We start from the raw sequence: 23193 nt of genomic DNA, 5'->3' as shown, positions 1-23193 counted from the left end.
GGCCTCAGCTTTTTATTCATAACATCATACGGTGGATCTCAATCTTGGCTCTACATTGTGATCAAAGCAATTATATCTGAACGACTGAGGGCTGGACCCAATTATCAGCCTTTTTTTTTTTTTTTTTTTTTTAAATAAAAAGAGCATTCTAATTGTAGCGAAGGTTGAGAACCACTAGTCTCATAGATCTGAATCCATTTTACCTTTTCAGCCTTAGCTCAATAGGAGCTTCTCCCATCCATCACTTACTGCATGGGCTACTTGGCCATTTCTTAGACAAACTTCCTGTATTCCCACCTGTGTCTTTCAAAATATACCTAGTCTAGGGAGGCCTATGCGGACTATCAGGGCCCAGCTGATAAACTCTCCTCCAGAAAACTTCTCCAGTGCCCTGTAGTAGATTTGCTTCCTTCCCCAGCTCCCATTTGTACTTAGATTTCTCAGCCCTGATCACAGTCAGCTGTATATTATAGCCTCCTTTGCTTATTTACTCATGCCTTCAACAAATATTGTACCACTTGGCTGAATGCTCTGCTAGACACGAGGATTTATTACAATGCAAAGACAGTCCTGGTTGGGCATGGTGGCTCACACCTATAATCCTAGCACTTTGGGAGGGTGAGGTGGGCGGATCACTCGAGATCAGGAGTTTGAAACCAGCCTGGCTAACATGTTGAGACTCTGTTTCTACTAAAAATACAAAAATTAGCCAGGCTAATTAGCTGAGATACACTCCTGTAATCCCAACTACTGAGGAGGCTGAGGCACTAGAATCACTTAAACCCAGGAGGTGGAGGTTGCAGTAAGCCGAGACCATACCAGTGTACTCCAGCCTGGGCGACAGAGCAAGACTGTTTCACACACACACACACACAAAGACCTTGTCCTCCAGGTCTTCCAGCAGTTTATATATGGAGGTAGGAGTGTGTAGACTTGCAACAAGAATACTCCGAGATAATTGTTCAAATGGAGATTTGTCCAAGTGCTGTAGGAACATGGGGTTTTCAGAGACAGGTTTTCAGCCATTTCAGTATTTGAGCTAAAAAACTTGAAGGATGATTTGGTATTTGCCTGGCAGTGAGCAGGGCATGGGGAATGGAAGAGTTTTCTGAGACAACATGTGAAAGGCAGGAGATGGGAGAGAGATTGCAGTGTTTCTTAGAGACTAGGTAGTTAACAGTATTGCTTCAGTGCTCAACAGTGCTCAATGAAGACAGTGTCAGAAGCAAATATGGGGCATTAGATTCCGTGATCTTCTATGCTTTATGTGAAGGAGTTAAATTTTATCCTATACTTGTAGGGATGCCATTGAAAAATTTGAGCAGTAGAGTGACATGGTATGATTTCCATATTGGGAGAATTGCTCTGGGTAATGTAGAGGAGAGGCTGGAATAGAGAGGGGTAAAGGCAGGGAGGCTGTTCAGTGGCACTAGGAGAGGAACAGGAACAGGTTCGTTGTCGTTGGGGGGAATTGCAGTGAATTGAGGTGTGAACCACTCTTAGAAGCCTAAGGTTATGGGGCTGGACATGGTGGCTCATGCCTGTAATCCAAGGACTTTGGGAGGCCAAGGTGGGTGGATCACAAGGTCATAAAATCGAGACCATCCTGGCTAACACAGTGAAAGCCTGTCTCTACTAAAAACATGCAAAAAATTAGCCGGGCTTGGTGGCACATGCCTGTAGTCCCAGCTACTTGGGAGGGTGAGGCAGGAGAATCGCTTGAACCGAGGAGGCGGAGGTTGCAGTGAGCTGAGGCCGTGCCACTGCACTCCAGCCTGAGCGACAGAGCAAGACTCCATCTCAAAAAAAAAAAAAAAAAAAAAAAAAAAAGGCTAAGGTTGTAAAAGGAAGCAATGCTTTGGGAAGGTAGAGGATTGAAGGGGAGATTCAGGATCAGGGTTCTTAAAATCTTTTTTGCCTAATAAGTGGCCTTGAAGAAGTTTATATGCATATGCTGATTAGAAAGATTCAGTAGAGGCCGGGCTCGGTGGCTCATGCCTGTAATCCCAGCACTTTGGGAGGCCGAGGCGGGCAGATCACCTGAGGTCAGGAGTTCAAGACCAGCCTGGCCAACATCGCGAAATCCCATCTTAACTAAAAATACAAAAATTAGCTGGGCGTGATGGCTCTCACCTGTAATCCCAGCAACTTGGGAGGCTGAGTCTGGAGAATCGTTTGAACCCAGGAGGCGGAGGTTGCAGTGAGCCAAGATCATGCCATTGCACTCCAGCCTGGGTGATGAGCAAAACTCCATTTCAACAACAACAACAACAAAAAAGAAAGATCCAATAGATAGACTTGAAAAGAAAGATCCAATAGATAGACTTGAAGGTAGAAGAAAATGTAAATAAAGGAGAAAATGATGAAACAAGTCCCCGAGGAGGTATGAAAAGAAGTTATTCTGAGCACAAATAATTGGTTTAGCCTTGGATAAGAAGAGAAGGAGTTGTGAGAAGGGATCATGGAACTAAGGATGCAGTCAGATGATTTTGTGAAGGAGCCAGAAACCTTGAGATTATCCCCAGTAGCCTCGGTTTGCCCTGTGACTTGGGAGAGAACAGGTGAGGATAGGTGTTAAGTTTGTAGTAGCATCACCTGCACCCCAGAGTTTTCTCAGAAAGTGCAGCCTACGGGCAGGAATGGAGCAGCTGAGACTTGTATTATTACCTGGGGTTTTTGCCAGATGATTTGAGGAGGGTGGGATGGAGGATCTGCATGTGTCCTTTTCCTAGGTTTTGAATTCCTGATGCTGTAACCACATTATTTTATCTTCTATTTTGATGAGTATGCAGTTTTGCATGCAGTGACTGTGTAAACACTGAATATCCTTTTGCTTCTTGACCATTTATTTTTCCTGCTAGGATAGTAATGATGACACTGAAGATGTTTCCCTGTTTGACGCAGAAGAGGAGACGACTAATAGACCAAGAAAATCCAAAATCAGGTAGGAGGAGAAGTTGCATGAGCTGTGTTAGTGTCCAGTGCTGTTCTGTATGTATGTCATTGTTTCGCTGTGCTTGTGAATACTGCATGTTGCTGGTTTGACAACATGCAGTATTTAGTGTAAGACCAAGATGACATATTAGATTTTCCTGCGAATAATTGGCATATGGAATTTTACTTAATACTGAGTTTTAAAATTAGCAAATCCAGTTATTTCAACACCTGTGTTTTAATTCTTTGCTGTTTTCCAAGAATGTACCATTTCTTCATGTAGTTTCTATAGATAGTTACATTTTGATTTATTGTGCACGTTTCAAAATCACGTGACATTTCTATTCTAAATTTAATTCTCTCTAAAGAAATTCACTTACTGAAAGCAAATTCTACCTGAACCCTGCTAAAATGCTGTTTTTCACTTTTCTTTCATCTTTCATGCCAGTCACAAAAGACCACATATTGTGTGATTTCATTTGTGTGAAAAGTCCAGAATAGGCAAATCTGTAGAGACAGAAGATAGATTAGCTGTTGCTAGATACTGAGGGGTTTGAAGGTAAATGGGGAATGACTGCCAGTGGGTACAAATATTCTGTCTGGGGTAATGAAAAGTTGTAAAATTGATTGGAGTGGTGGTTGTACAACTCTGTGAATGTACTACAAACCATTACAAACCATTAGATTGTTTACCTTAAGTAAGTAAATTGTGTGATATGTGAATTATATCTCAAAAAAGGTGTTAAAAAACAAGAAACAGGCTGGGTGCAGTGGCTCACGCCTGTAATCCCAGCGCTTTGGGAGGCCGAGGCGGGCGAATCATGAGGTCAAAACATTGAGACTATCCTGACTAACACGGTGAAACCCCCTCTCTACTAAAAAAAAATACAGAAAATTAGCCGGGCGTGGTGGCGGGCGCCTGTAGTCCCAGCTACTCAGGAGGCTGAGGCAGGAGAATGGTGTGAACCTGGGAGGCAGTTTGCAGTGAGGCGAGATCGTGCCACCACACTCCATCCTGGGCGACAGAGCGTGACTCCATCTCAAAAAAAAAAAAAAAAAGAAAAGAAACAAAACAAGAAACAACCTACCTGATAACTGTCTTAATTTCTGAAGTGATTTCTGAGGGCTAAGGAATTCTTCTGGCATGGTTTGAAAATATGATTCAGATTCTAAGATACAGTTTCCTTATTTCTCCAAGCGAGGTAAAGTTCTTTATTACATATTTTGTGAAAGTTTATATTCAATGAAGTGTTAAAGTCATCTGTGCATAGTGTATTTTCTGTGACAACAGGGCCTAGTCAAATAGTGGGACTTAAGAAAAAGAGAGCTAGGACGTTTGCTTCCTCCTAAAGTCATCTCTTTTATTTTGACAAAACTCTTCACAGTTACACCATGTCTAAAACATTTTTTCTCTACATTTGCTAGTACCTGTAGTAAAATGTAATTGCATATTGTGTTTTGGTTTTCAGACATCCAGTAGCATCATTTTTCCACTTATTCTTTCGAGTCAGTGCAATCGTCGTCTACCTTCTCTGTGAGTTGCTCAGCAGCAGCTTTATTACCTGTATGGTGACAATTATCTTGTTATTGTCGTGTGACTTTTGGGCAGTGAAGGTAATTTTTGATTGTTTTTATTTGAAAATTATATTTAATATGAAAATGATGTATAAAATAATGAGAACATTTTGCGTTAGAATTAATCTTTTGTTACTTCAAACCTTGTCTGTGTTAAAGTGCTAGATATATCAAATTGCATGTAGTTTTTTTTCAGTTTTTCCCTTTGACAAGATGAGACATGTAGGTTACTGTGCTGCTGATTTTTCTGTGCCATATTCTAACCTACATGAGCTTTAAAGTCAAGTAAACAAATGTGACTAGCAGCCATAGACCCTCCAATGTTGCTTCTAATCCATACCATGGGTTTTGCTTCAGGCTTACCTGTAGGTGTGCTATATGTAATTTCTAGATAAGGCCTCAGTGTAGGTTGTCCACCAATACTTAAAAAATACCTGCCTTTTGCAGAAACTCCTATGGATGCTTTAGGGCAGTGTTTCTCAACCAGAGACAAGCTTGCCACCCACTGAATATTTGTCAGTGTCCAAAGACATTTTTGGTTGTCATGACTGGAGGTTGGAGGAGTGTGCTATTGACATCTAGTGGATAGAGGGCAGATATGCTGCTAAATATCCTAACATGCAGGACAGCCCCCCTGCAACAAAGAATTACCCAAAATGTCAGTTGTGCCAAGGTTGAGACACCCTGCTGTAGGGGATAGAAAGGAGTGTAAGAAATGGTTTTAAACTCAAGAGCAATGATTAGAGAGATGGATGGATGGATAGATAGGTACATGGATAAATAGATAATCAAGTAAGCATAATAAAATATTAAATATGGACTCTAGATGATATTTGGATATTCACTGTAAAATTTAACTCTGTGTGTTTGAAAATATTCATAGTAAAATAGTGGAGAAAAAAAATCAAAGGCTAATTTTGGAGTTTCAGAGACATATACTGATTCAAAGACCAGTAAGATGTTACAACCCTATTCATACCCACCAATGTATCCATTTTTAGATCTTTTAATTCTTGTTTTATTTTTTTTGAGATGGAGTTTCACTCTTGTTGCCCAGGCTGGAGTGCAATGGCATGATCTTGGCTCACTCACAGCAACCTCTGCCTCCTGGGTTCAAGTGATTCTCCTGCCTCAGCCTCCCGAGTAGCTGGGATTACAGGCATGCACCACCATGCCTGGCTAATTTTTTTGTATTTTTAATAGAGACTGGGTTTCACCATGTTGGTCAGGCTGGTCTCGAACTTCTGACCTCAGTGGATCTGCCCGCCTTGGCCTCCCAAAGTGCTGGGATTACAGGCGTGAAGTGAAACACCGCGCCTGGCCATCTTTTAATTCTTATAGATATCAGAAGTGGTTGGCTTGGTGATGGCCAGTTTCCATAGGCCACATAATGCCGAGAAGGAAGATTTCAAAGGTCTGTTTTCTTTAGGTTTTTCTTTTGTCCACTCTTCTTTGGCTTGCATTTCTTTGAATTTCTTCTATTACTTTATGCTCTAAAGTATTTAGTACATACCTACTCACAGTTTTGATATGCGTTTCTTTTTGTTGTTCATAAAATTTCTGTTCAGCCAAATAGAATATGCTTTCCAGTCAGTTCTTCCTGGTAATGTCCAAACTCTTAAAATTTTTCTGGGTTTAGAGTTTTAAAAAATGTGATCAAAATAGTTTATTTTCTGATAAGGTTTTGTTTTGTTTGTTTGTTTGTTTTTGTTTTTAAACAAGGGCTTAAAAAATGGCACCCTTTTATCCTTGGCAAAATTATAGATAGCCAAACAATGGAGATATGAAGCAAAATTAAGTCAAGAATAGGGAAGTTATTAAGTGAACTTCGGATAAGCAGGGTTCTGAAACAGTTAAAATAGAGATGTGTCATAATTGTTATAAATCTCAATGTACTTACTAAAAAAACAAAAAAGCAATCTTTATCTAAACCCCTAGGTGTCCAATCTTTTGGTTTCCCTGGGCCACAGTGGAAGAAAGAATTGTCTCGGGCCACACATAAAATACACTAACATTAGGTGATGAGCTTAAAAAAAAAAAAATCACACACAAAAATATCTCATAATGTTTTAAGAAAGTTTATGATTTTCTTGGCCAGGTGGTGGCTCATGTCTGTAATCCCAGCACTTTGGGAGGCGAAGGCGGGTGGATCATGAGGACAGGAGATCGAGACCATTCTGTCTAACATGATGAAACCCCGTCTCTACTAAAAATACAAAAAAAAAAATTAGCCAGGCATGGTGGCGGTCACCTGTAGTTCCAGCTAACCTGGAGACTGAGGCAGGAGAATGGCGTGAACGCGGTAGGCAGATCTTGCAGTGAGCTGAGATCGCGCCACTGCACTCCAGCCTGGGCGACAGAGTGAGACTCTGTCTCAGAAAAAAAAAAAAGTTTATGAATTTCTCTTGGGCCACATTCAAAGCTGTCCTGGGCAGCATGAGGCCTGTTTGCAGCGGGTTGGATAGGCTTGCCCTAGGTAATATTAATGAAGATAAAGAAGAGGTAGAGAACGGAAAATAATTTAAAGGTATGTTTAAATGCTAAAGCTTATATTGGTTTTTATTTTATTCTTCACTCTGACAAATTGAGTAAAAAAGGTTAAATAATGGTTTTAAAAATTTAATGACAACTATTAGTAAAATTTAAAACAAGTCATGTATCTTCTGAAACATTAGAGAAGATGGAGCAAGTAAAACAGTTCATAGAGCAAAAGAAGGAAAACAAAGCAAGTGTCAAGGAAGCTTAAATCAGAAAGCACATGTATAAGGTGATGTAAGTAATAGCAAATTCATTATAATAGTAAATGTAATTTGATTAAAATACCCATTTAAAGACAAGAATATTAAGATCGGGTCGGAAATCAAAGTCCAAACAAAAGATCTAACCACATTAATGACATTAGAAAAAATAAAAGAAGGCAAAGATAACATCAGATCAACTCAAACAAAAAGAAACTTGGCATTGTATGATTATCAGATGAGATATGAATCAGAGTAAGAAAGCACAGAGGAACAAAAAGAAGTCATTTTATGAATCACAGTGAAGATCATTCAGAGTAAAATTATATCAAACTATGTATTAAAAAAATTAGAAATATTAGAAGATAGAAAAGCATTATGATAAGTCTAACAAACTACAATCTTTAACAAACCAAAGTGCCAAAAAATAACTAAGGTCTGAAGGATCTGAATGAAATAATTAGCAACGTCAATTTAATAGCAGTTTTTGAGACTTTGTATGACAGAATACGTTCTTGTAAAGTGCCTGTGGAGCATTTACAAAAATTGACTAAGTATCACTGTGAAGAAAATCGAAATAAAATTGCCCAGAGCACCTACATTTTCTAGTCCAATGAAACAGAACTAGAAATTAATAGAAAGTGGTTGTCAAAATTGGAATTCTTTTTAAAAAGCCAACTGCTATGTAATTGGGTTTAAAAGGAAGCAAAAAACAGTAAATATAGGTTATTTATACCTTAATGGTGATCATTTACAGTCAAGCTTTCTGAATATGTCAAAAACTGAATTCAGAGGGAAAATAATAGAAAGAGGGAAAATAATGGACTACTTGAATCCAGAAGTTTCAAAAATAAGCTATAAGCCTGAGAAATTAGGAAAATAAGCTAATAAAGATAAAAACAGGAAAGAGTTGGAAAATGGGAACATGGAAGAGTTTGAAAGTATTCTGAGAGCATTCTTTGAAAATACTTCTGGTTTAGGTCTCCCTTGCCAGCTCTTTTTTTTTTTTTTTTTTGTTTCCCCCACTTAACATCTCTCCCATAGGAATTTTGGTTTCATAAGACTCTTCTTTTCTTCTCCTGTATTCCTTTCCTAAGGAGTGCCATCTGTGCTTCTGGTTTTGACTGCTGATCTGTAAGCTGTGTTGCCTTCCAGATCTGTATCTCCATTCAGGTTTGTCTTCACAACTCAAGGCCTCTCCATGTGTCTTCTTCACGTTTTTATGTGGCTGTCTTGAAGGCATCTCAGATCTTTTTTTTTTGAGATGAAATCTCGCTTTGTCGCCCAAGCTGGAGTGCAGTGGTGTGATCTCGGCTCACTGCAACCTCCGCCTCCCGGGTTCAGGCGATTCTCCTGACTCAGCCTCCTTGGTAGCTGACACTACAGGCATGTGCCACCATGCTTGGCTAATTTTTGTATTTTTAGTAGAGACAGGGTTTCGCTATGTTAGCCAGGCTGGTCTTGAACCCAAGTAAGCCACCATGACTGGCCAGGCATCTCATCTCTTAACATATGTAAAATACTACTTGCCATCTTCCACTCCCCACTCTTCTTCTTGAAATGTTCCCTTTCACAGGGTCTGGAATCACTATTTTTTTTACTTGAGCAAACCAGAAATGTATCAGTTGCCTCCTTCCTACTCCATATCCAATTAATGACCAAGTCCCATAAATCCATAGATTATACTTTATTCTAGGGCGTCAGTGCCTACTACTCTATCTGGAATGCTCTTCTTGCTCCCACATCACCTTAATACAGGGATTCCTAATCTTTTTATCTGAGGTTTCACTTTCTGTGGTTTCAGTTACTGTAGTACACTATACTACACAGTAAGATATTGCGTGAGGAGAGAGAACCACATTCACATACATTTTATTAGATTGTGTTGTTATAAATGTTCTATTTTTATTTCTTGTTATTAATCTCTTACTGTGCCTTACTTAGAAATTAAACGTTATCATAGGTATGTATGTATAGGAAAAAATATAGCATATATAGGGTTTGGTATTATCCGCGATTTCAGGCATCTTCTGGGGGTCTTGGATTGTATACCCTGCAGATAAGGGAGGACTACGATACTTTATAAATTTGTTAATGGTAAGATCTAGTGGCAAGTCTAATAACTACTTTCACAGCAGTAGTGAGCATAAACAATATTTTGAGATAACTGCAGCAAGTATAGTATGAAATGAAAAATGTCTGTGGTTTCTATTGTGTCAGGGTGTTTTTAATTTTATCTATATTCATAGTTTGTTATCTCCATTAATAATTTAAAGATATGCTAACTACTTTCAAAGCAGTGGTGAGCCTAAACAGTATTTTGAGGCTGGGCGCGATGGCTCACTCCTGTATTCCCAGCACTTTGGGAGGCTGAGGCCGGTGAATCACCTGAGATTAGGAGTTCAAGACCAGCCTGACCAACATGGAGAAACCCCGTCTCTACTAAAAATACAAAATTAGCTGGGCGTGGGGTGCATGCCTGTAATCCCTGTTACTTAAGAGGCTGAGGCAGGAGAATCACTTGAACCTGGGAGGCAGAGGTTGCAGTGAGCTGAGATTGCCCTATTGCACTCCAGCCTGGGCAACAAGAGCGAAACTCCATCTCAAAAACAAAAAACAAAACAAAAAACAAAAAACCTACAATATTTTGAGGTAACTGTAGCAGGTATAGTACAAAATAAAAAAATGTCTGCGATTTCTGTTTTGTCAAGGTGTTTTTTAATTTTACCGACATTCGTAGTTTGTTGTCTACATTCGTAATTTAAAGAGATGTTAAATTTCAGCCAGAGGTTAATGGAAACGAAGATAACATTTTTTTTACCCATCGAAGTTCACAGAACCACTGAATCTATTAGTGGACATCATTAATTAAACATCCCCGGTACTATTGATTCTTATTTATTCTTTAAATTTCATTCCAAATGTTCATTCCTCAGAGAGTCATTTTCTGATACCCAGACTAGATCAAATTTCGCTGTTATACTCTTCAATCATCCCACACTTTTCCCTTGCAGGACTTAACCTCAGTTGATAATGGTACATTTGTACATTGGTTGTCTGCTTCCTCTTCACCTCTTTCTCTGAGAAAAGAGATGGTATCTGTTAGTCACTGTTGTATTACCAGCACATAGTAGATGCTCAGTAAATATTTGTTGAGTAAATAAACACTAGGAAAGCTATCAAAGGAATTTGTTACCTTAGTAAATAGGAAAAGAGCTTGGTATACTCAAGAGACTGACTGAAGGCTAGTGTGTGTAACCATTTTTGGGGATATATAGTTGTAAAATATATGTAGCTATAGTCAGGATGTAAGGTAGGTCACAGTAACCAAATAGCAAGGAGTTTAGGGAAAATTAGGGAACTGGAGAAAGGGCAAATTGTTCATGAGGGAAAAGAGAAGGGGTAATGTTTATGGGTAGACTTGTGGCTTGCTCTGTTACCTCTACCTCTACTAGTACTGCCATTATCATTTTACTTAATCATTTAGCCAGGCCTGATATATAGTAGTCTTTGCTAACTGGATATTATGGAGGTAAAGCTGAAGGTTTTTGTTTGTGAAATGTTACACTAAGATATGAGCTGATGATAGATCTTTAAATAATACTTTTAAAATGTGCCTGTTTACATTAATCTTCACCAGAATGTCACAGGTAGACTAATGGTTGGCCTACGTTGGTGGAATCACATTGATGAAGATGGAAAGAGCCACTGGGTATTTGAATCTAGAAAGGTAAAGTGCCTTTTTTGTTTTAAATAGTGTTATCAGCTAAATTATTTGTAGATTATATTTAAATATTAGAAGATGAAGTATTCAGAATGAAAAACACTCAGCAAATCGCTTGGCATGTCGGTACTAAAGGAGATGGCCTTCTAGAATTTAATGCATTTTTCTGTCTAGTTCAGACCAGAAACAAGCAATACACAGAACAGAATACTTTGAGGAAAGACACTGGGTCAGCGTTTATACAGTGTGCTAAGCTGCCTGTCAGGGACTGCTGATAAAATACCTCTGTGTTGCCTTTGTTAGTATCTCCATGAATCCCTCTATGCCCAGCAGATAACTGCTTTCAACATCTTGTTCTGTCTTTGCTCCTGTGGTCGTCTTTCCTTTCTGGGCAGGAAAAAGGAGGAGGAGGAGTGCAACTGGATAGAAAAGCTGATCAGAGCACTCTATTCTTCAAGCTTCTGCCTTCAGGAGCCCTGGGGGTCCCGGTCTGTTTTGGGTTAGCCTGCTACACTATAGTGAATATTCACTTTCCTCGTGGAAATGAGTTTTGGAAGCAGAGGACCAAATTCTTGGCAGCAGTACATCAAGGGTATTGACAAGTTATTTTAAGAAAGTAGCACTGTGTTCAATGAGCCTGTATTCTTTTATATTATAGAATCTACCTTGGACACAACTTACCACCCTTATAAATTCCTGGGTATTGCTAAGACATTTTGATAATTGTCATGAATCCCTTAATTCCATTTTTTTCCCTCCTCTGGATGCTAATTTGACCTTTTAGTCTCCAGAGTGATTATAACTGTGATTTCCTTGATCCTTACTCAGAAAGGTATCATTTGGAGCTTCCTTATGAATAAGTAGTACAAGTGCAAGAAGAATTGAAGCCTATCAGAGACCACTCTTTACTGTCATGTGTTGTGGTAAACCATCCATCCTGTCCTGAAAATGCAAAATTCTAGCGTTAATATAGATCAGTTCCTAAAATTACAAGAGTGGAAGTCATGTTTTTTTGGCTTCTGACTTAGAACTTGGGCTGTCTGTATTAATGTTTGAACTTGTGAGTAATATGTTTTTTATTAAACATGTTGAACTTTTTATTGATAAATCTCACAACATGATTATTGAATTTATGTTCTTTTATAGGAGTCCTCTCAAGAGAATAAAACTGTATCAGAGGCTGAATCAAGAATCTTTTGGTTGGGACTTATTGCCTGTCCAGTGCTGTGGGTAATATTTGCCTTTAGTGCACTCTTCTCCTTCAGAGTAAAATGGTTGGTGAGTATCAATGTAGAACTTTCAAACAATCCATTAAGATGTCTGATGGTAATCATAGGAAGCAACAACCAAGTCCTTATCATTAGGGATCTATCTTGAATAGGCAGCTTCATCATATAATTTCCAAGTTTTGCTCCCAACTCTACCTTTCTGTATAATACTGGAGAAGAGATCCTAAAAGACCCCTTCCCACCCGTTTTCTAGGATATTAGTGGTCTTTTCTGGAAATAATGGTTGGTAATCTGTTTTGGTTACCTATTGCTGCATAAGAATTCACTGCAAAACTTAGTGGCTTAGAAAAACAACAGCCATTATCTCACAGTTTCGATGGGTCAGGATCTTGGGAAGGGCTCTGCTGGGAGATTCTGGCTTGGGGTCTTGAGTAGTTGCAGTCACACAATAGTTGGAATGATTGGGGGTTGTAAGCCATCTCCTCTTCATGAGATCCCATGGCCTCTCCACGTGTTTTTCCATGTGCGTTAATTTGGGCTTCCTTATGGCGTGGTGGCCTGATGGTGGTGGGACTGTTTACATGGAGGCCTAGTACTTCACTTGTGGGGTGTTCTAGCTCACAAGCTTTTACAATCTAGCCTAAGGTGTCATAGTATCACTTCTGCTGCCCACCCACATTCAAGGAAATAGGAATTAGACTCTACTCTTGATAAGGAATAAGAAGGTGCTAGAAGACTTTGTGGAAGAGGAGATATTCTTGCTGCTGTCTTTGGAAAATATAGTTTGTCACTTGACCCAATTTGTAAGTCTTATTCTTTCTTTTGTATTATTTTTTCTTATTCTGTCTTATATCTGATACCAGTAAATATTGTGTGAAAAAATTTCACACAATATTTACTGATATCAGGTATATTTTGACCTTAATTATGTTTTTCCTCCTAATTTGTAGTATTTTTTTAATTCTGTTTTGTGATACAGGTTCTTTTTTTCTTTTTTTTTTTGAGACGGAGTTTGGCTCTGTCGCCCAGGCTGGAGTGCAGTGGCCGGATCTCAGCTCACTGCAAGCTCCACCTCCCGGGTTTATGCCATTCTCCTGCCTCAGCCTCCCGAGTAGCTGGGACTACAGGTGCCCACCACCTCGCCCAGCTAGTTTTTTGTATTTTTTAGTGGAGACGGGGTTTCACCGTGTTAGCCAGGATGGTCTCGATCTCCTGACCTCGTGATCCGCCCGTCTTGGCCTCCCAAAGTGCTGGGATTACAGGTTTGAGCCACCGCACCCGGCCAGGTTCTTTTTTTCTTTGTGTGTGCTCATACATTCATACTTCTTTGGATTTGGAAACTTACTGTCTTTTTTAGTTCTTCTAGTAGTTACCTTTAATTACTTTATATGTTTATATCATTACCCTCTTTCATGAATTAGGAAATTTATTCAATATTTGTAGATTTCCTGCTCTGGAAAATGGGAAACTTTACACTCATATGGTTTCTTTAACTTCTCCCTGCTCCTACCTCTAGAGTTTTGCTTATTGTAGTCTTATTTTAGTCCTTCTAGTGGTTTTCTTTGTAACATTAATTAATGTACTTAAACCTGTTTATTGACTTAATAGACTCTGTTTAGAAAGGGAAGAAATAAACACTCATATTCCTTCCTATGAGTCTCCTCCTTTCTTGTTTGTTCCAATGTTATTTTTGTGTTACCAAGTATTACAATAGTTACCTTTTGAAAACATATTTCTTAGTGGGTGTTCAGTCTTTGATCTGTTTTTTAAAAAAATCGATTCATTGCCTATCACCAGTCTTACTGCAGCTTCTCCTTTTACTTATTGGTTGGTTACATTTTCTTTTGACTCATGTTTAAACATATGAGCCTATTGACCATTTTTGAATGATGACCTGGCTGGATTAATATTCTTGGGTCACAGTTTGTTTCCTTTTGAAAGATGCTATTCCATCGTTTTCTTATAATGAATATTTTGGAGAAGTCTGAGGCCAGGCTTACTTAACCTTTGTAATCTCTCCCCATAAGGTTTTGTTTTGTTTTTTTTAGTTCGTGTAACCTGGATGTACCTGTATTTATCTTTCCATATCAATTTTCTGGAGCCTGTGTGCCTTTCTGAGACAGGCAGTCTAAAGTTTTACTTGGAATCAGGAAAATTTTTTTCTGTTAAATCTTTGCATTTATTTGTGTTCTATGTTTTGACCTTTAATTTTGAAGTATTAGTTATGTCTGTGTTGGATCATTTTTATTTGTTCTCATCTACTATTTTCTTGTTGCTGTAATTATTCATTTCCTTATTTATTCAGCAATTTTAAGAGTTCACTGTTATGTCAGAGCGGCCTGGGGACACGGGGATAAGTTAGGGGACAGGTAAACAAGATGACTGTTCCAGTAGAGCTTATGTTCTAGTGGAAGGTAGACAGTAAAAGATACAGTAGGGTATGTTACTTAATGATACAAAGTAATGGGGTAGAGAGGGCAGAGGAGAGAACAGTAACTATTTTAGGTGCTCAGCTAAGGCTTCTCTCTGTATTTCCTTAGCTTTGTCAGCTCCGTTTTCATCTCCTGTTTGTTATCTCATCCTCATGCTTTTTGAGTTCTTATCTTTAGGTTTTTCTATACGGTGAAGTATTCCCAGGAATGCTTTTATTTTGATTTTTTTTTTTTTTTCTTTCTGAGTAGATTCTTCACCTATCTTCTGTATACTGTGCTGCTTGTTTCTTCTTTTGCTATAGTTTTGCATAAATGCACTTCCCTTTGTTCTTATCCATTTTGCTTATCCTAACAGTGACAGCCCTGTCCAGCCCTTCTCTTTCTGCTGATTTAGTGAGGGTGAATCTTCCTTGACCACCTTCCCCTGATGTCTGAGGCATGTGGCTGCTGCTCTGAGCTGGAGTTGCAGTGCTGGGTTTGGTGGCATTAAGACACAGGTGTGAGGTGCGAGGTGGAGAACTCGCCAGGCTCTGGCTGTCTTGGCTGGGCGGCCTGGTTTTGCGTTCTCTTCCTTAGTGGAGCTCTTGTCTCCTGGTTGGCTGTGCACTCTCCTCTGGTTCTTCCCTTCTGCTTTGGATTGTTTGTGAGACCTTGGAGTTTTAGCATCCATCCAGGAGAGTCAGCCCAGTCTTTTTCTAGCAGTGTTTCTACTTCCTTAAAACAAAACAGGGAGAGGTTATGTGAAAGCCAGTTTGATCCTGTGTTAACCTACTTATGCCTAGTGTTCCATTATTGGAACGCTAAGCATGTAGGAGTTATTTATATCCTACTGCTCAAGGTCATCACCAAGGTCTGATTTTTCACTCATGCAAAAATTCACAAAATTGCAACCTACAGCATAAATGGGTTAAGACTGCTGGGTATAGTGGCTCATGCCTGTAATCCCAGCACTTTGGGAGGGCCGAGGCGGGCAGATCACGAGGTCAGGAGGATCGAGACCATCCTAGCTGACATGGTGAAACCCTGTCTCTACTAAAAATACAAAAAATTAGCATGGTGGCAGGTGCCTGCAGTCCCGGCTACTCGGGAGGCTGAGGCAGGAGAATGGTGTGAACCCAGGAGGCGGAGTTTGCAAGGAGAGATTGTGCCACTGCACTCCATTCTGGGCGACAGAGCGAGACTCCATCTCGAAAGAAAGAATTAATTAAAAATAATAAAAATAAATGGGTTAAGACCACAGGACAGGAAGGGGCTTCACCCAGGCTCTCCATGAGTCTCCCACCTTCTCACTTCTCTTAAGATGATCAGCTCTCATGATTATTGATGCTTCTGTGCTTCCTCTCCTGCCTTCTTCCCACCTGGTGGCACCACTATGGCCAGCTGCAGGGATTTTCCTGCCTTTTTGGGCCATTGTTAGTTGGGAGGAGTTTCTGTTGTCATGGCTGTTTCTGCATATTTTTTCTCAGGTCTTTTGCTTTTCTGTAAGTTGCTGGGGATGGCAATTATTAGTGAAATCTTCCTTAGAGCTTCTTTGGAGAGTGTGGAGCTGTGTAGAGCTGCTCCAGGCTGGCTCTTCGGCCACCAGCCCTTTTTTATGTTTGTTGGTATTAGTTTATTTGCGTTTTTAAAAACGCTGTTTCCTGTTTATACCTTAAGGGGAGGAAGATCTTCATGCCTGACTTCACTGCACCATCTTAAACCAGAAGTTTAACTTACAGATTTTAACATTTGTTGCCATTGAGTAAATTGATGCCTTAGCAGGACCTGTGATTGGTCTGTGAATTCAGGTGTACCCTGGCATGTTGATATATACATACCCAGCAGCGCCACTATTTGAGAAGCATGGGAAGTTAAAAAGACATTTATTCAAATAAAGACACAGTTTTATATTTATGTAGGTAACTAGCAACCTCTTAATACACTAACACGTTTAATTCCATGAAACATAAATTTAGAACAGAAAGGACCACCTCCTTGTCTTTTACTAGGAATGTGAACCTGTTCGTTAATCAAATATTTAAATCTATTAATTAAACATTAAAATCAGCCATACATCTTGTTAAGGGTGAGGAGAATAAATCTAGATTGGAAAAAGACATTTCATTGAGCTGTTTTGCTTGTCACAGATATAAAAGAGTAGAATGGTCGATGAGCTGTTTATTCCAGAACAAGGGTTGGCAAACTATGGCCTGCAGACCAAATCCAGCCCGACACCTGTTTTTGTAAGTTTTTATTGAAAAACAGCCTTGCGCATTTATATATCGTCTATGGCTGCCTTTGGATTAGAACATTAGAGTTGAGTAATTGCAACAGAGACCGTATGGTCTAAAATATTTATGATTTGGCCCTTTACAGAAGAACTTTGCTGGTCACTGTATTAGAATCTTTAACCATGGGAATTCCTCACATTGTCTTAATTTTTCTAATTGAGATTAATTAGAAATTTTTAAAGAATGGGTTTTGAGTTTCTTTTTCTCACTTCTCATTGATCCTAGTGGGATCACCATAGGTGAGAAAAAGAAACTCAAAGGAACAAACAGCTCTGCTAAAGTACAGTTCCCCTTGGAGCTGTCTCCCTCCTCAGGGAAGGCAGGCATCTGTTGATTGCTCCCTTAGGACATTGTATCCCCTCTACTAGAAGCCAGTTGTCACACAGAGCAGAGATTCACCCCTGCCTGCTCTCAGTTTATTGGACTTGATCTACCTCTTGACTGTTCTTTTGTAATTCTTACGGGAATAATTAACATTTGAGCCTTTCCTGAGTCTCGTTTACTTTTCCTAACTTTACTCACAGACCAGTGGGAAACAGAGCAAGAAGGCTCCCCCTTTACTGCATGCCCAGCAGCTAGTATGTGCCTGGCACATAGAGCGGTTGTGTTTAGTAAATACTTTCTGGGTGAATGACTCATGCCTTGTGCAGAGCGTCTATCAGTTGGGTCTATTCTGGCAGCTGTCTCTGGAAAACTCTCACTGGCACAATCATGGCTTTGCAGAGCTTCCACTTCCCTCTCTTTCTCATGACAATCTGCCTTGTCTCATTTATGGCACAGAGAAGGGTCAATTTCAGGCCAGTAACCACTGATTATTTTTTCCCTTGTCCCAGGCGGTGGTTATCATGGGTGTGGTACTACAAGGTGCTAACCTGTATGGTTACATCAGGTGTAAGGTGGGCAGCAGAAAGAATTTAACCAGCATGGCTACTTCATATTTTGGAAAGCAGTTCTTACGACAAGTAAGTGTGTTCTGGATGTGATCAGTGACTAATGCAGTTATTTCTAATCTTTTTTTTTAGATGGAGTCTTGCTCTGTTGCCCAGGCTGGAGTGCAGTGGCACAATCTTGGCTTACTGCAAGCTCCGCCTCCCGGGTTCACACCATTCTCCTGCCTCAGTCTCCCGAGTAGCTGGGACCACAGGCGCCCGCCACCATGCCTGGCTAATTTTTTTGTGTTTTTACTAGAGACGGGGTTTCACCATGTTAGCCAGGATGGTCTTGATCTCCTGACCTCATGATCCTCCCTCCTCGGCCTCCCAAAGTGCTGGGATTACAGGTGTGAACCACTGCGCCTGGCCCATAGTTTAATTTTTATGAAACACTCCTGAACAGAAGTTTTTTAAAGGCATTTAGTTATTTAAATATAAAGATAAAGATGTTTTAATTGCTCTTTGGGGATGTTCAAGACATTCTGGAAGTGTATTGTCAGTATCCTAAAATTATTTTAAAGCCAGGAAGGATAAACTGTCATTGATAATAACTTATTTTTTAAAAATTACTTTTAAGTTCAGTTGTTTTTCATTAATTATGGGAGCGTTAAGTGAATATCCTTGAAGAATGTATGTTGTATGGTTTTTTTTGAGACGGAGTCTTGCTCTGTCACCCAGCCTGGAATGCAGTGGCACGATCTCGGCTCACTGCAAGCCCCACCTCCCAGGTTCACATCATTCTCCTGCCTCAGCCTCCCCAGTAGCTAGGACTACAGGCACCAGCCACCACACCTGGCTAATTTTTTTGTGTTTTCACTAGAGACGGGGTTTCACCATGTTAGCCAGGATGGTCTCGATCTCCTGACCTCATGATCCTCCTGCCTCGGCCTCCCAAAGTGCTGGGATTACAGGTGTGAGCCACCGCGCCCGGCCTGTATGTTGTATGGTTTTAGGTAGAACAGTTGAATCACAAAAGGACCATAACATTTGTACTCAGATGTTTTTTCCCCCTAGAACATAAGGATTTTACTGTAATACCCCAACATCAGGGTTTTCAGGAGGATGAGTAGTTGTCATAGGTAAATACTTATTGGTTAAATCTCTTGGGAAAAGTGACAAGGTCAGCCAGGTGCAGTGGCTCATGCCTATAATCCCAGCACTTTGGGAGGCCGGGGCGGGCAGATCACCTGAGGTCGGGAGTTTGAGACCAGCCTGATCAGTATGGAGAAACCCCATCTCTACTAAAAATACAAAATTAGCCAGGCGTGGTGGCACATGCCTGTAATCCCAACTACTAGGGAGGCTGAGGCAGGAGAATCTCTTGAACCCGGGAGGCGGAGGTTGTGGTGAGCTGCAATCGCGCCATTGCTCTCCAGCTTGGGAGTTAGCTCTTATTCCAACAAGAGCGAAACTGTGTCTCAAAAAAAAAAAGTGACAAGGTCTTTATATGAGTAATACCTTGTGTTTGGTTAGTACAGTAGGTTGGGCAAGTGATGTTATATAGGACAGGGATTCTCAAACTCGAACATACATGAGAATCACCTAGAGGGCACAGGATTGCTGAGTTCTACCTCCAGACCCCTTATTCAGTAGATCTGGGGGTAGGGTCTCATAATTTGCATTTCTCCCAGGTTTCTGGGTGGTACTGAGGGTGCTGCTGGTCCAGGGATTACATTTTAGATAACTAAAGCCCTGAGAAATTAAATTATTTACTTAAGATTATACAGCTAATAAGTGGTACAAAGCTAGATCTTAAACCCAGCCCTTTGTACTCAAAATTTATTGTTCTTTTTATGCTACTGTACAGTTTCTCTTCCAGAAGATGAAAAGTAGAGAAAGTGAATATTCATGTAGGGACATGATCATCTCATTCCGAAGGATATTTGCATGGTCCCAGTATACCTTTACTGTGGTCCACCTTAGGGTAACTTTCATGTATGTACTTATTAGGTTTTTTTCCTTAGAATTTTCAGTGTTTCTGAAGGTCTGGGGAGGGCCATGGAATACAGGTGAAATTAAACCTTAAACCTGGCATAACATGGATAGGGTTAGTGTCTTACATGGTACTGGCATCTGCTCAAATGGGACAAACCGGACAGCTGGGTGGATGATGGTATCCATGGGTTTACTTCAGTAGCACGTGTCTACTTTTTTTTTTTTTTTGAGACGGAATCTCGCTCTTTCTACCCAGGCTGGAGTGTGTGATCCGCCCACTTCAGCCTCCCAAAGTGCTGGTATTACAGGGCGTGAGCCACCGCTCCTGTCCTGGCATGTCTACTTTTTAATGTGATTGGGCCATTGTATGTAAGGTAATGCTCTGCTTAGAAATATAGAATGTTTTCCTAGGCGTAGGCCTTGAAGTCCATGGTGTGTGAAGTGAAATAACTTTGATATTAAGGAGTTTTTTTTTTTTTTGTCTTTTGCAGAACACTGGAGATGGTCAGACTTCCTGAATAGAGAAAACTTAATGTGCTTGTTACATTGGGGAACAACTGAAGAGATTCTTGACTCTGAACCTTTTAGAGCTTAGTCCATGTTGCAACGAGGAGTGTTGGCTTTGTTTTTCCACTTAAAAGCTTTATTTATAAAAAGGAAAAGTAGTTTTCATATTAAGTTTTTATTTCCTTTCCAGCATTTGGGGCTAGAAAGTATATGTTGGATTTATTCTGTGGTGTAGGTATGCACATGTTCCATAGGTATGCACACAGCCATGTAATATCAGTATATCCCAAGTTAATGAAAGTGTTCATTTACATAGGTAATGGAGACCTTTGCATTTTGATCCATGAAACATAGGAGGATGTTCTTAGTCTGTCTCAAAGCTCTATGTGTTTACATATTATTTCTGTAGATTATTTTCAGGAGTAAATTTTGCTTCCATGGTAAGAGTGAGCTCTTTAGCTTATGTATAAGTTAGAAATTATTGTTAGTTTTTAATATGTACTTCATGGGGAAATTTCTTAGACGCATACAAGCAAGTGAAAACAATTAGGGCCAGTGGTATTAACTACTTTCTAAAATCTTATTTTTATTTGTAAAAAGTCATTTACTTAAGGCCCAGTTAACATAAGTGGAATCATCATCGTTTAAGGAATACCCAGAGATTGCTGCTGTTCTATTTATTTTACAGAAAGGATAGTTAGATTGAAAGCTATTCAGTGGACCTTGAGCTAATAGATCTTTTACCACTAAAAGAGCATTATTCTCATGTCATAATGAGAATAATCATTTACATACTTGGCATAATAAATGCCTAAAAGACATTTTATTATCTGAATCTATTTTTTTTCTTGCTATAATGGGGATTATAAATTATGCATTTGTATTAATGGTATTTCTTAAAGCATTCTGTGTAACTGTAAACCAATCTACAAACTATTGTAGGCATTTGTAAATTCTGTTGTAGGTATTATAAACTTTGTTGAAGTCTTAATCAGCAGATTATGTTGTGAATATATTTGTACATTGTTAAAATAGTTTTTAAGATTATTTGTTTAATTGAATAAGTGTCTTATTGGAGTGATAGCTTTGAAGGTGCAAAACTTTATATTTGTATAAAATTCTACTGTTTACAAGGCATTTGACATGTGTAATCTCATTTAATCCTCATGACAAATATGTAATACTTTAGATGATGTAACAGAACTTCCGGTTATTGAGTGACTTTCCTAAGGAAAACAGATTACAGGAATATCTGTAGGATATAAAACATGATATATTAGTATTTTTAGAGAAAATATTTACTCTAAATGCCTTTTCCTTTCTTAAAAATTAATAATTTGTTAAGAGCTTGTTTATTTTACTTATACTCACCTGTTCTGTGTGGTGAGAAGAATTGATACTGCACTGAAGACATTTTAAAATTTAATCTGAAAGATCTAACCTAAATCTTTAGGGTTGAGAGTCTAACAGAGGATACATTGGTATAGTTCTTTTAGGTAACTGTGTTATTTGAACTGTAATCCTAAACCAAGTAACAACTGAATTTTAGAATATGCATGTGGCAGGAACTACCATATATTCCCTAATATTCGTTTTTCCCCTTCTAAAGATTTACCACCTAATTAGCTAGGGCATGGCATCCTGGAATAAAGATAACCTTTCCCAAATTTTATCACTGTATCTTGGTGTGGCCACATGACCGAGTTCGGGCCAATGGATAACATTTCCAGGAAGTATCCTTAAAAGGAGGAGGCATGCCCATCCCTTCCCCCTTTTTCCTGAAAGGTAGACACAGTGCAGGAACTAGAGCGGCCATCTTGGACTATGTGGTAAAGGCTTCGTTTTGTGAATGGCAAATAAATGAGGTAGATATTGTCTGAATCCCATCTTGTGTATAGCATCCCTGAACTTGTCTGAATTTTTTTTTGAGACAGAGCTTTTGCTCTTGTCGCCCTGGCTGGAGTGCAGTGGTGTGATCTCGGCTCATTGTAACCTCTGCCTCCTGGGTTCAAGCGATTCTCTTGCCTCAGCCTCCCTACTAGCTGGGATTACCACCCTGCCACCACGCCTGGCTAATTTTTGTATTTTTAGTAGAGACGGGGTTTCACCGTGTTAGCCAGGATGGTCTCTATCTCCTGACCTCGTGATCCGCCCGCCTCGGCCTCGCTAAGTACTGAAATTACAGGCGTGAGCCACCATGCCTGGCCAGCTATCTGAACTTTTAATAAAAGTGAAGGGAACTATCTTCTCCAAGTGTTGTTGTTCTGACTTCTCTGTTGCTCATAGCCTAACTGGATTCTTGTCAATACAGTGCACTTTTGAGCATTATCCATGATTATTTCCATTTGTACTAACTTTCCATATTGTACTAACTGGAGTTGTTAGTACAGTACACTCCAGTTGTTAGTACAGTATTAGAGATACAATAATTTAGTAAATACATAGTTGATCTTTATGTAGTACTTAAGTGAATATTATAGTAGCCACTGAGTTGCACTGTCCCAGATGCTGTTGCTACGTAAAACTCCACCCCCAGAACTACTGGTACTGGTAAAAAACAAGTCATTTTATTATGCTCACGAATTCTGTAGGACAGGAATTTGGATGGAGCACAGTGATGGCTGGGGAAGGAGCCAGGAAGTGGCATGGAGCTTTTCAGCCACTGACCTGGACGTTGACATTGGCTGTCAGCTGTGGCGTCAGCTAGGCTGTTGGTTGGAACATCTACACTGTGTAGTTTCTCCCTGAGGGCACATTTGACTTCTTCACAACCTGGCACTGGGTTCTAACAATGAGCCTTCCAAGAGAGCAAGAGAAGTGCATGGCATTTTAATGACTAGTCTTGGAATTCACATTATGTCTCTTCTGTCGTACTTCATTGGATGAAGCAGTAACCAAGGTCCATCCAGCTTCAATA

General features: G+C 39.7%; 1 protein-coding gene across 5 annotated transcripts in view; it reads left to right on the top strand.

Annotated features, from left to right (window-relative positions):
• Positions 1-23193, top strand: part of LOC111523473 (Golgi apparatus membrane protein TVP23 homolog B) — a 59237-nt gene that overhangs the window by 5149 nt on the left and 30895 nt on the right. The window contains exons 2-7 of one of the 5 annotated variants that reach the window (XM_023188077.2): positions 2862-2944; positions 4404-4548; positions 10888-10977; positions 12118-12249; positions 17736-17864; positions 20261-21413. In XM_023188077.2, the coding sequence (XP_023043845.1) occupies positions 2862-2944; positions 4404-4548; positions 10888-10977; positions 12118-12249; positions 17736-17864; positions 20261-20287 (606 nt within the window). In that variant the 3' untranslated portion in view covers positions 20288-21413. Of the gene's footprint in view, positions 1-2861; positions 2945-4403; positions 4549-10887; positions 10978-12117; positions 12250-17735; positions 17865-20260; positions 21414-23193 lie in introns of those variants that run through there. The other 4 variants (XM_023188080.1, XM_023188078.2, XM_023188081.1 and 1 more) reach the window with 4 other exon arrangements.

Source organism: Piliocolobus tephrosceles, chromosome 16 (assembly GCF_002776525.5).
Source record: "Piliocolobus tephrosceles isolate RC106 chromosome 16, ASM277652v3, whole genome shotgun sequence".
Lineage (NCBI taxonomy): Eukaryota > Metazoa > Chordata > Mammalia > Primates > Cercopithecidae > Piliocolobus > Piliocolobus tephrosceles.
The sequence above is the reverse complement of the archived record's forward strand: the minus strand, read 5'-3'. Positions and strand labels throughout refer to the sequence as shown.